The 13,616-nt window shown below is 38.7% G+C and overlaps 1 protein-coding gene across 2 annotated transcripts in view; it reads right to left on the bottom strand.

The window, feature by feature from the left end:
* Window positions 1–763: 763 nt before the first annotated feature.
* lyn (LYN proto-oncogene, Src family tyrosine kinase) overlaps window positions 764–13,616 on the bottom strand; it is a 33,920-nt gene continuing 21,067 nt past the window's right edge. For both annotated transcript variants that reach the window (XM_017705991.2, XM_017705992.2), the window contains exons 9-13: window positions 10,420–10,602; window positions 8,069–8,145; window positions 4,048–4,201; window positions 2,510–2,641; window positions 764–1,663 (exon numbers count right to left, since the gene is read on the bottom strand). In XM_017705991.2, the coding sequence (XP_017561480.1) occupies window positions 1,461–1,663; window positions 2,510–2,641; window positions 4,048–4,201; window positions 8,069–8,145; window positions 10,420–10,602 (749 nt within the window). In that variant the 3' untranslated portion in view covers window positions 764–1,460. The remainder of the gene's footprint in view (window positions 1,664–2,509; window positions 2,642–4,047; window positions 4,202–8,068; window positions 8,146–10,419; window positions 10,603–13,616) is intronic.

Raw genomic sequence — 13,616 nt, 5'->3', positions numbered from 1 at the left:
TATTTTACCTTGGGTATCTCAGTAACACTGAGATTAAGAACTGATCACACTGGTTTATCAGATTTGTCGTTCTATAGTTGGTAGTGACAACACTGTCTAAGTGCCCTATGGGGCAGTCGTGGGCTGGAGGTTAGGGAACTGGCCCTGTGCCGGTTCGATCCCCAGGGCTGACAGTCCATGACTGAGGTAACCTAACCCCCCACCGCTCCGGGCAAGTGTGCTCACTGCCCCCTAGTGTGTGTGTCTATTCACTAGTGTGTATGTGGTGTTTCACTTCACGGATGGGTTAAATGTGGAGGTGGGATTAAAAAAGTATCACCCCCCCCCCCTTATTCAAACCAGACTAATACTGGAGCATTTCAAAGAATCTGTTTTTATGTAGGTAAAATTTCAGTTGTTGGTGAACGAATTCGCCCAATGAGACGCGGCAGGAAACCGAGAGGGTGCAGAATCTGCCCGGGGCAGATGTTGACGCAGCTCCCCAGCGAAGCCACGCCTGCAAGCGGGAGGCCGTGTTGATATGGTCACATGATCCCGGCACAGCGGGAGCTTTCCGTCAAAATAAAAGTCCAAAACGATCAAACCACAAAAAAGGAAAAAAAAAAAAACTTTAACTGAGACACACTTTACTCCAAAGCCAGATGTTCTGTTTTAATTCACTTTAGTCCAAAGAACTCTTCAAAAAAAAATAAATAAGAAGAAAAAGTCTACCACATGCTACTTTGTAATTTCTGCACACAAACACACAACTAAAAAGCTAAAGTATCATTTATTTAAAGAGATCATTTATTTTAATTGGATTTTTTTTCACAGATCTGAACAAGACATTTTGCAGTCAGCTGAAGTGAAACCAGATACTGAATTCATCTTATTCATGGTTTAATGGGATCAACAAAAGAATATACAAATGTACAGAATATGTGAATCAAACAAAAGGAGATATCCACAATAATTTAATGTCATTAACATGCCTGATCATCACTTAAAGACACAGAGAAGTCAAAGATAGAGAGAATTACAACCGAATGGCATTAAAACAAGGCTTTTATTGTCACACTTCAATGGTGTTCAATTGGTGCAAGCTGTTTCAATGTTCTTTATAATTTACTGCACCACTGGTCAGATTCACTGACACCAGGCTGCATGTGGTCATTTAATCTTTTTTTATTAACGCTAGATTGTTATGTTCTGTCAAATAATAGCTGTGAAATTAATACTTGATTTTTCTTCCTGTGAACTGAACGGTATGATTGTGTTTATGACTGTGGTCATTAAAATTTACTGAGACAATTAAATACATTCAAGTCCAAGCGTACAGCGGCGTTTAAACAGGCAGGCAGATAAAACTTCAATTTGAAGAAACAGTTCATTCTTGCTTATACGTAAGCAAGCTGACCGACGCTGAATATTACTCTTATTTACATGTGTACATGACCTCAGGCAGCAGGCAGGGCCGGCCTTCAGGGCTGCTGCTGATACTGCCCCTCAGTGGCCGTGTAGAAATCGTCCAGCACGCTCTGGATGTAGTCAAAAGTGGGACGATCGTCCGGCTTACTCTTCCAGCAGTTGTTCATGATGTCATAGAGTTCAGGGGGGCAGTTTTCTGGACGGGGCATTCGGTACCCGCGCTGCACTGAGTTCATGACCTCGCCGTTACTCATCCCTGGAGAGAGACGTGAGAGAGACGTGAGAGAGAGGATGACAGGGAAAATGTAAACAAACAAACAAACAAAAGTAAAAAAAAAAAAGAACAAAGAAAATAAATAAATAAAATGACATTAAATAAGTACTATTAAATAAATACCATAATCATATAAAATACCAAATAAACAAAATGACAATAATAATAAACAACAATTACTGCTGTTATCAGTTGTAATTAATGATGTTAAAATCATATAATTGCACCTTATTACATTAGCAAATGTTTTTTTGTATTTTTATCAAACAATAATAATAACAATAATCATCACTGTTATCATATTCCATTTTTATTATGGACAGCTACTGTTAACAGTTAATGCATTTCATGTACAAAATAAATAAGTATATAAAATAATTATTACTATAAAAAAGTCAAATAAATAATATTATAACGGTAATAATGTATATAGTATAATAAAATTATATAAAATGAATATATTTCACTATATATATATATATATATATATATATATATATATATATATATATAAAATTAACCATAATAATCGCATCTTAATTATTTTAGATTAATAACAATATATTATAAATATAAATAATTTTCATATTTACACTATACATTTTTTTACTAAAACAAATATTATTCTGACTATTATTAATGAAAAACAAGCGCTAAATTAAATAACTATCATTAAATAATTATTTGAACTTGCATGTTTCAATACATTTTCTTTAGTTCTGGTTTCCACCAGCAGGGGGCGCTGCAGGATTAAAAGCTAAATTTGCCACCTCTCCCTCCTCATCACCATTACATCACCACAGAAGACTCCAGAGCATGCATAATCACCTGGATACGGGATTTTTCCGTAAGTTATGATTTCATAAAGGAGGATCCCGAAAGACCACATGTCGGACTTGATGGTGAAGGAGCCGTAGTTGATGGCTTCTGGCGCCGTCCACTTGATGGGGAACTTGGCTCCTGTAACACACGGTCACAGAACACTTAGTCCACCACACGGGTCACTCAGCCAGTCTGTGAGCACAAAGCATGTTCTGTGCTTTTCTGCGTCAGAACAAACACACAGGAGGGAAAAGGCCTGACTCAGCATTTAGACCACGAGTGGTCCAGAGCTCGGGCTGAGAATGACCTCCAAAAGTCGGCTGAAATGCTGAATGCACAAGACCTGTCCTAGGAGAGAGGTGTAGGTCATAGGCGTAGTTTTTTTTTTTGGGGGGGGGGGGGGGGGGTTGGGGGGTGCACTCCACCACCTACTGACCAGAACTGAAACTGCTTTATTGTATTAACACAACAGGAAAGAATCAAACAGAATAACAATAAAACCCATTTTCTGATAAAGCTTGTGAAAGTGGTGTGTAATTTAGTGTGATTGTTTTTATTTAAATACAGGCTTTTACAAAGACAGCCCCTCTGTTATTATACATCTCATAACTCCATATCTCATATGATGTATGTAACACCTCATAATGAGTCAATATCTATGAGATTCTTTTTAAAACTCACACTGACTAGTCATAATGATGAGATAATGATTCAGCATCACTACTGTGAGATATTAAGTCTTAATAATGATATTAAGTCACAATTATGAGATACTATCTCAAGTCCTATTACATTAAGTCCTAATCGCAATTTGTAATAAATAAGACATCTATAATGATCAAATACTAAGTCTTAATAATTAGATATTAAGTCATAATAATGAGATACTAAGTCCTTTATATTAAGTCCTAATTCTAATTTGTAATAATTAGGACGTTTAGAATTATTAAATGCTAAGTCATAAGTATGAGATAATGAGACAGCATAATTATTGAGAAGTATTAGGTCTTAATAATGAGATATTAAGTCATAATTATGAGATACTATCTCTAAGTCATATTATATTAAGTCCTAATTGTACTTTGTAATAATTAGGACATTCACAATTATGAAAAACTAAATGTCTGAGATAATGAGACAGCATCATTACTGTCGGGTACAAAGTCTTACTAATGAGATATTAAGTCATAATTATGAGATACTATCTCTGAGTCCTATGACTTTGAGTCCTTAACGAATTTTTATAATAATTAGAAAATTCATAATTATCAAATACTAAGCCATAAGTATGAGATAATGAAACAGTATAATTACTGTGAGATACTAAGTCTTAATAATGAGATATGAAGTCATAATTACGAGATACTATCTCAAATCCTATTATATAAAGTCCTGTATTAATGACTCACTAAATGGTTTAGAAGTGGGAGAAATGGGCTTTCAGGCTTCCTATGTGTGTGAAAAAGCCCATAACGCCTATAACTGCAGGCCTTTAACCTCCAGTTCACACAGTGGGAGACAAGAACAGAGACCATCATGCCCACCTTCTCTGGCCGTGTACTGGTCGTCCTCAATGACTCTGGCCAGGCCGAAATCAGCGATTTTACACAGCAGGCTTTCAGACACCAACACGTTGGCTGCTCTCAGGTCTCGGTGGATGTAATTCTTCTTCTCAATGTAGGCCATGCCCTCCGCTATCTGCACACACCCAGCACAACAGATAACATATAAACAAGCCAGCCTACATACTCACACACACCGAACACGACAGTTTACTGTTCACACAGCTACAACGGCTGAAACTCGAGATGCGGTAAAACAAGTTTTCAAGAGTAAATATGAACTGGTTTGGATTTTAGCTGAGCTAACACTGTCTTGTCTAGGCAGAGACAAAAATAGGGTCTCACTTCTCCATTAGTGTCCTCTTTCACTCTCTGAAACAGGATGTACAACTCCAGCTCGAGATGGTACCGTAGAGGAGTGAGGTTTTACCACAGGCAATAAAAATCACTCCATTTTTCTTTCTTTTTTTTATTTTACCTTTTCTCCCCGTGCAGCCTAAGTAATAACATGTGTAACAACTTAAGTTTTGCTTAACGTAATTACACGACTGTTACACTGTAAAATAAATGGGCAGTCCCTGTGTAGTTGTTATGTCGGTACTGTGTAATAATGGACTGGTAATATAGACGCTGCTTTGGGGGGAAATGCAACAGAATTTATGTAATAAAAGTTACATGCTAATATAAGGGGACATCTGCTGTTCTGTCCCATTACAGACTGGTTTAAATCTGAAACATGTAACTACACACTTACTAGAGACACTAAATATAAAGTAGGACCAGAATGCTTTCTGTGTCCTGTGCTTGTCTGTCATTGGAGAGTGTATGCTTATTTTGCATGGTTGTAATTACGTTAAAGGGCAGAAGATGCTTAGAACCATCACATGTCTTGCTTTTCTTCTCATTTTTGCGTGATGCTGGCCTGCGGTGTTCATGTGTGGCCACTGAAAAACTGTAAACCAGTTTACAAGACCGGCATCAGTGGCTGCCGCTGCTTTTTGTCTTCGCTTCCCGACTCTTCTCAAAATCAGAGATACTCACTAGTAAATATGACACTGTGGCGACGTTCATGTTTAGTCCAACAGGACTTGAAGGCAGCATTAGTTGCTCCCAACCTCCAACAGAAACTCGAAGCTCGAGCTCAAATAAACAAACATGGCTCACTGCTGCCCCCTAAAGGTGTTAAAGGTGCACCTTTAAACTGTCTAAGCATTGGCTCTGTCATCAGGGGCTCGTGAATTCGATCCATGGTGATGCTACAGCCGTCCGTAGTCCTAGAGAGCACAATTGGCCTTGCTCTCTCTGTGTTGTGGGTAGGATGCCCCCCCAGCTTCTGTTAGCTGATGTAACATTTCTGGTGGTTGGCACTTTCCTCCGAGTGCGTTCGGCTGTCCAATGACGTTGCGTAAGCGGCAGTACAAAAAGATGTGGTGATGCTTCACAGGAGGAAGCCTGTGGTAGCCTTCGCCCTCCTAGTATTGATAGCATTGTGTGATTGGGGAACCCTAACGTGGTTGGTTAGTATAGTGGGTAACACCTCTGCCTTCTACGCTGTAGACTGGGGTTCAATCCACACCTGGGCAAACACCCTACACTATAACAATAAGAGCCCTTGGGCAAGACTCCTAACACCTAACTCCTACCTGTGTAAAATGATCAAACTGTAAGTCGCTCTGGATAAGAGCGTCAGCCAAATGCCGTAAATGTAACTAGTGGGTGGAATCAGAGACGACTAAATTTAGATAAACAAAAACAAAACAAAAAAAAACTTGTTGTTTTCATAAGACCCATGACATCTACATTTTGCTAACTGTGGTCAGCTAAAATGACTGTGATCAGGCGATTGTGTTAATTGTGGCAGGCCTATGCTGGACTAGATTGGCCATTCCTCAGTAAATAAATACGTTTTGAATCACTCTTTAGTCTTTAGGTGGGCTTCTAAAGCAACACACCACTCAAGGTCATGCAATAGAGCTTTGCACCAGGCCTAACAAAAATGTGGTAAAATAACTGGGAAGCAAGTATTAAATGTATTATGATAAAATGACAACGTTTAATAAATAATTGAAATTTTGAATTATTATAATAATAATCAACAATAATCACTGTTAACAGTTTCTCTATCAAGCACTGACCTTTCATTACAGTGAACTTTGACTTCTGAACAACATATAGGTCTAGGACTACAGCACAGGACTTGACATTTATTACAACCACTATGCTATTAACCCCACATGGCCAGGGACCGGTGCTGGGCCCAAAGCCTTATTACACACTTCTATAACCTAAGAATAGCTCAGCCAGCTTGTATTGAAGATCAGGTAGTTAATGAATAAGAAGCCTTAGTATGTAATAAGACTGGGATTTTTAGAGGTTCATATATGGAGTATTTTATCTATTTTTTAATAAAACTCTGTGTCATCAAGCCTTCTTGGATTTTCGCTTTACTTATTGTTTTAGGAGTCACTCTACAGAAACGTCCACTTTTCTGTCTCTCCATAGGAGTCACCGGTGTTACCAATCCGCACTGGTGTTCCACAGAAGAAAGGTAACACCAGTGACATTTATAAAGAAAAATGCATTTTACAAAAACGCCTGCTACAGAGCATCAAACTATTTTTTTTACAATTAGCTAAGAATAAAGTCAGTCACACCAGTGACTTCAGCTAAAAGCGTCATATGACATTATGAGCTAAATGAGAAAATGTCTGACAAGACACAGTGGACCATGTTCTTGTCACTTTGTGTGACTTTTATTTCAAAACAAGAGATTTTTTGTTACACGGTAACACCAGTGACACGACTCCTTGGTACAACAACTTTCTTTATATATTGTATCATTTTTTTTGGCTTTGGTTTTCTCAGTGTAATTTAATTTACATATTTCATAATCATGTATAGATTATTGTAGTTAAAACTGCAGAAAAAGGTGTTTTTTCACGCGAAATACGGTGCTCACCCTTCACACATGACCGTGGGAACAAGTACTTCTGAGGTGCTTAGAATTCTAGATAACTGATTTATAAACCTATATTGCTAAACGGATGGCTGAAGAAGATGGAATTGTTAAAATAACTTATTGTTTTATTTGAAATTATAAATAAAATGTAACCCTTCCATGTTTTTCAAGTGTAATATATCTGTAAATGTTAGGGACACAAAAGTGGACATTTCAGTAGAAATACCCTCATAACAGACTAATTAATAAGAGGCCTAATCCCATCAATCCCTCAATAACTTCCTCTCTTAAAAGGGGAATTCCACTAATTTCTCAAAACTTCGGCATGGCGTGAAGTCAGTCAGGGTCGTTTTATGTGAAATGCGCCTTTCTAGGAAATCTTACCAAAACATCTGAGGATTAAAATGCCTCCAAACTCTCCCTCACAGAAAGTGAAATGGTCATAAATACATGAGATAGTTTTGAGTCTTGACTGAGTCTTAAATGAATTTGTAATAACACATTAATGGAGGAGAGAAACACGCAGAGTGTTGGAAGACAAAGAAAATCACCATTTTACCATCATGTAAAAAGTCACTGGTCACTTTGGATAATCAATAAAACGCTATATTGTATATGTGTAGACATTCCTATCGCCACCAACGTCAGTCCATAAGTTTCTCTAGAACACATCAAACCACTCTGACTGCCTTTATTTGGATCCTGACGACCGACAAAAAACTGAAATTTTGAAACATGAGTAGAATTTCAGACTTTATTCAACCCATTAACACATATGAAGTACTACAACTGCAACGTCTTCATTGACATAGTCTTCTCCTCTTTCCTCTGTGCCAGTAACACTTTGTGCAAAAGAATCAGTCACAGTTCCTCTTTCTAACAAGCGATGGAAAAAGTGACATCAGTATTGGTTTCCAAATAATGCGCAAAAAACACAAGCCAGATGCCTGATGTGTTACAACACAAGAGAAAAGAGGAAGAGAGCGCAGGCCTGAGCTCAGCCACGAAACTTACAAAAAACACTTTTAACCAGTGTATTTTTACCTGAGCTGAAAAGTCGATCAGCTTGGGCAGCTGTTGTTTGGCACCAGCATCACTTTTCAAGAAGTCCAGCAAGCTGCCTGGAAAGAGGAGACCATATTCCCAACTTAGTGGATGGGGATGTGGGGAAAAATCTCTAATGTGCAGTCAAGCCTAACCTCTCAAATGACCAGCGAACAGTGGCAGGCCCAAAGTTTAATTACAGACATCTATAACCTAAGAGTAGCTCACCCAGTTTGCACTGAAGTCCATGTAGTTACTGAATAATAAGCCTTAGTATGCAATAACCGGTGGTGGACAGTAACTAAGTAAATGTAATTAGTTTCTGTACTTAAGTAGTTTTTAAGCTTTACTTAAGTTTTTCCATTTCTGGGCTTTTTCCTTTCACTCCACTACATTTCAGAGTCTAATATCCGACTTTTTCCTCCGCTACATTTTGAGAAATCTGTCGTTCCTTTTGGTTTCTGTGTGTATAAAAATGTAACATGTCAAAATGAAAGAAGCGCAAAGCCAGAGCACCAATCAGGGCCCAGCGGTCACTTTGTTTAGAGCTGGTTTTGACCTGTTGGTCATACCGACCCAGTGCAGCACACGGTTCAACGTCAGCGCAGCAGCGTAAAAATTTGGGAGAGTCTGTTCAACATAAATGATGAACTAACCTAACTTTGTGTAAATAGAGCTCAATATAGAAATATGTCCACATATGCAGTCGTGACTGACGCGGCTTTTTTCTGAATTTCTACAAACACCATTTCATTTTATAGTAAATTAGTTTGGGCTGGTTTATGTTTATGAACAGAGGCCTACAGATCAACATAGTAAAGGAGCTCATCTGTGATCCTGAGTTTAAAGCGAGTTTTATTTCAACTTAAACTTGGAACTAAGTCGTAAATAAATCTTAAACTGAAACTTTCAGAGCCACTCGGTTCTACCTGATCTTGTTTGCAGAAGAGCCTTCTTACAAAAATGATAACAGGACATCAGAGCCAGAATTACTCTTTTAGTACTTTCACTTTTGATACTTAAGTACATTTGAAGGCAAATACTTTTGTACTTTTACTCAGGTGGAGGTCTAAATGGAGAAACTTCAACTTTTACTGGAGTAATATTTTACTTTTGGTATCTCTACTTTAACTCAAGTGCATGGTTTGTGTACGTTGCCCACTACTGGTAATAAGCCTGAAATTTAAGGTGTTAAGATGTATCTACCATGCAAATCTTTTGCCACCACATCACCAACAGTAACTGGAAGAAGTGTCGTATAATCATCTAATTAGAACCAGGAAGAAGAACGACCAAATATGCTGTGATAATTATCTGTTTATAATACACAGCTGCCAGGAAGACTCAAAGGTTTAGTATATCAGCCGTGATGGCAGCTAGTTTGAATTATTTACTTTAACACTGTATTAGTAATTTAAACGTCACAAACAGGATGATGACAAAGGCACCTCACTGCTGCGCCCAACACTGATTTGAATAGAAGTATCGGTTTCCACACTTCTACACACAAGCATGTAAAATGCATTGATGCATGCTAAAGGCGCCCAGTGCACTACACTGTTTATATCCCCCTACTATGTAAATAGTCCCACCCTTAACTTAATTTCCAGCCAAAACGGCCATTAAGCACAAGTTATTCACTTCTCAGGGGATATTTCTGAAAAGATTAGATATAAGATAATGCACAGGGAAGGAGAAAGACCTGGTATACCACCAAAACTGTCCCCATCAGATGTGCCTAAAGCTTTCATCTTTGAGAAAGAGGAGACAATCAAGCCGCTTCAGACCTGAAAACATCCAGAGGTGTTTCTGTCCATCCTTCCACTGTGAGTCGACCACTCAGTGCTATGGGTCTGGAAGGAGGAAAGCTGCTGGTGTTCTCAGAGCAATGGACTGACCACACCAGAGTCCAGACCTCAACATCATTGAATGTGTTTACTTGGATTGGGAGAAGCAGAAAATGCAACCAACTTCTAAGACTGAACTGTGGAAAAATATCTCTGTATATTTCTTTGAAACAAAGAAAGTCAGTCTCCTGAAAAGAATGGAAGCTAAAGAGTGACTCACTACATACTAAAGAAGGGGAAAGAAAAAAAAAAATAAAAAAATTGACTCTTATACTGCATTTGTGTATTCAGTGCATTTGTGTTAATATTTTTGGGGACACCAATACATTTTGTGTGTAAATGATCATAAACGAAAGTGAAAGAAAGTGGAAAAAAGAGGAAGTGGGCTCTGTACACTGGCCTGGGCTAAGATATAAAAAAATACAAAAGCTATTTGTGTGAAATTAAAAGACAATGATGAGTTTCCTAAAGAACAGTAATCGAATCAAATCAGGGTAACTGTACCATTGGCCATGAACTCGGTGATGATGTAGATGGGCTCGGTTTTAGTGACCACGGCATAGAGGCGCACCAGCCGGTCATGCTGGAGGGTCTTCATCAGGTTGGCTTCCTCCATGAAGGCCTCCACAGACATGGTGCCCGGCTTCAGCGTCTTCACCGCTACCTTCGTGGTGTTGTTGTAATAGGCTGTAAAACATAAAGGGCTGTTAAGGTCACTGGGCCCTTTGCTAGACCACAGACGACAGCTAGAAGAAACGCTGACCACGACCAGAGAATTCCTGTTTATTGCAACCTCACATCACACAAGAACCTGTATCAGCAAAGTGCAAACTTCTACACGTCTCTTTCCTCTTTCTGCTTCAGTTAAATGTACATCCGTTTCTAAAATGTAGTCAATCAGCCAAGAACTGTTTGGTGTCTTAAGTTTCTTTCTTTAGTTCTGCACTGGAGATGAAAGGCTAATGTATCTAACACTTAATGGAAGCTAATTTTAGCCAAATGGCTCATTTTACTGTGGTGGCAAAAAACTAACAAACTCTGAAGCCATTAAATTAGCACAAAATAAGAGCAAACCATGGCACACGGTGGTCTGTGTGTTCTTTGTTCATTCCGTAAGTTATCAGACAAGTCTTTTTTATTTGAATTATAGTTTATATTTTAGCCATTTTTAATCACGTTGTGTGTAAATATAAGACATTCACAGAAGTTTAAGTATTATTTTATATATAACGGAACAATTTTCTTCACTTTAAAATGTAAAAATAATTCAAATATATAAAATTGCCGGAGTTGGAACAAAAACTCACCTCTCTGAAAAACTTTATGGAAGAAGGAAAAAAATTACTAATTTTTACTAATTGTTACTAATGAAACTATAGTTGTGTCCCAATTCCGGGGCTGCATCCTTCTGAAGGCCGGCTGCATCACAGTGGCACAACTAGGCTGGCCCATTCTGAAGGGTCCTTCGTCTGCAGCCGAGAAATGTTTCCGTGGCAACGAAGGATCTACCGGGTGGATCCTTCACCAGCCAACATATCCCAAGCGTCACTGCATGCCGGCAAGGATTCGAGAACATGGTGGCATCAGCAGAAGAGCAAACTGCGGCTGAAGAGTTACTTTTAAATGCAAGTATTGGTTTTAAACTCGAGTCGAATGGCTAACAATACAAATGTTAAAAAAGGCCAATAAAAACGAAACTTATGCCAGCATTTTGTTTCAGGGAGCAGGGAGCAGACAGAGAGAAGCATCTCCAGCTCTAATAAATGAAAAAATAAAAAGACTAAAATCAAAGTTTTTTTGCTCCATCTCTAAAGAACTTTAAAAGAGCTTGACAAGAGCAGCATTTTGTGATACAACAGCCAAGGAACTATAGCGTCAGAGGAGTTAGACACACTCAAATTTGAGTAATTTTAGCTGTGCTATAGTCAGTGGTGTTACAACTTTACTGTTGTTCAATGTGAGAGACTACGCTTCACACTTACATAACACTAATATCCTGTTCATTTGGCACCACAGAATCACCCAATCAGCATCAAATATGTGCCTCAAATCAAGTTTAGCTGTGAAATAATCACCTACATGATTTCTAACCTTGTGTGACACACTGTTATCTATATAAATGGACAAAAGCAAGTCATAAACAGTAGCAGACATCTTGAAGTTGAACTTCCTGAATGTTATCCATACTTCTGTCCATTTCTAGGACCCTATACAGTTAGCGCGTCTTGGCTGATGGACTGTATTTGCTGTAAGGGGAGAACTGTGTAAATCAGTTTATGGAGCTGTGCTCACAGTTTGCTGCGTATTTGTTCTCATACACACCCTTATTTCTCAGTAGTGGTGAGTCATGAGGCTGTTCTGTGCCGAGACCACAGAAAAGTGAAGCGATATTCGTCCCTATTTCCTAACTGAGTAATTGCAAGGCTGCATTCATCTCACAGAATGTTCTGGTCAACCTGACATTTCCCTGATGAACCTAACTGCCCATTGCCTGCTTTGGATGTGCTGTCCTGAGCGTCCCCTCCAGCCCTTGTTATTTATCACACTACCACTCAAAAGCATGGAATCAATATTTTCAACAATATAAGACTAATTTAGTTGCAGATACATGGATAAAATGGTTCTAAGACGCTTGTCCTGTGTACCATCACAGGTTTCGGCTAATTTGTAAGGAGCTAGGAATGATTATAGACAATAATGTCTTGTATTTCAAACTCAAATGATCAAATCTTCAAAGCAGATGACAAAAACACTGCAAATAGACAAGACAATATGTACTATGTATCATTTAGTAACTTGATTAGTGACTTTTCATTTCGCTTTTTTCAAAATAAGAGTTAGTATGTAAGCGCTATAAAAGTTTAAACATTCATTCTCCACTCCATACAGTCTATTTAAAGAAACTAAGTTGTGAAAACAGCCCGTTTCAAATTCACTGTTCTTGTGATGTCACAAAAGCCAACATGCTTACATATATTTGCCTACAGCAGTTAATCTCCTCACATTCATGCTGTAGAGTGTTTTTTGAACAAGGCACAATCCAAAGCAGCCAATCAGAACAGAACTAATTTACATATATCACTCTTGAAGGCAATAAGGCAGTAATGAAAACACCCTAGACAAGGATATAACAAGTTGGACAGTAGTGTATGCCCACTGTAGGCTAATTATGCAGCAATGACAGGGGTCCAAGCACCAAAGCGAGACAAAACTAATTTGAGCGTGCAGGACAGCAGGAAGTTTTCCATTCAGCCAGCAGCCATGACGGACTATAAACCTGCATGTAGGCCTGCCAGTGCACTGGTAGCAGGGTCAGGAGGAAACATCTTGAGTGCTTGAGGCCCCACTCCATTTGTATATTTGCAAAGTCGACCGCTTCCTGCGATTCATCACGCCTGCCAAGCGGGAAGAAGCTGCATGAATAATAATGACATCCAATGCAAATCTGACGCCGACCGCGCTACAGCTTCCCCCTCAGATCCAGCCGATAATGCCTCTGTGGGTACAGTTAGCCCACCCAGACCCACAATGGGAACAGGCACTGTTCCACTAAAGCTGCTTACCATCTATTGTTCCTAATCCGAATTTAGGCTTTAAAGAATGAAAGCCTGAACCTGCAGTTTTTGCCGTTTGCGATTAACCTTTTCTAAGAGTCTAAAAGTGAGTCATAATCTGACAAATACACAGCTAAACATTTCCTG

Source organism: Pygocentrus nattereri, chromosome 19 (assembly GCF_015220715.1).
Source record: "Pygocentrus nattereri isolate fPygNat1 chromosome 19, fPygNat1.pri, whole genome shotgun sequence".
Taxonomy (NCBI): Eukaryota; Metazoa; Chordata; class Actinopteri; order Characiformes; family Serrasalmidae; genus Pygocentrus; species Pygocentrus nattereri.
Note: the sequence above shows the minus strand (reverse complement) of the source record. Positions and strands in the feature narration are given on the sequence as shown.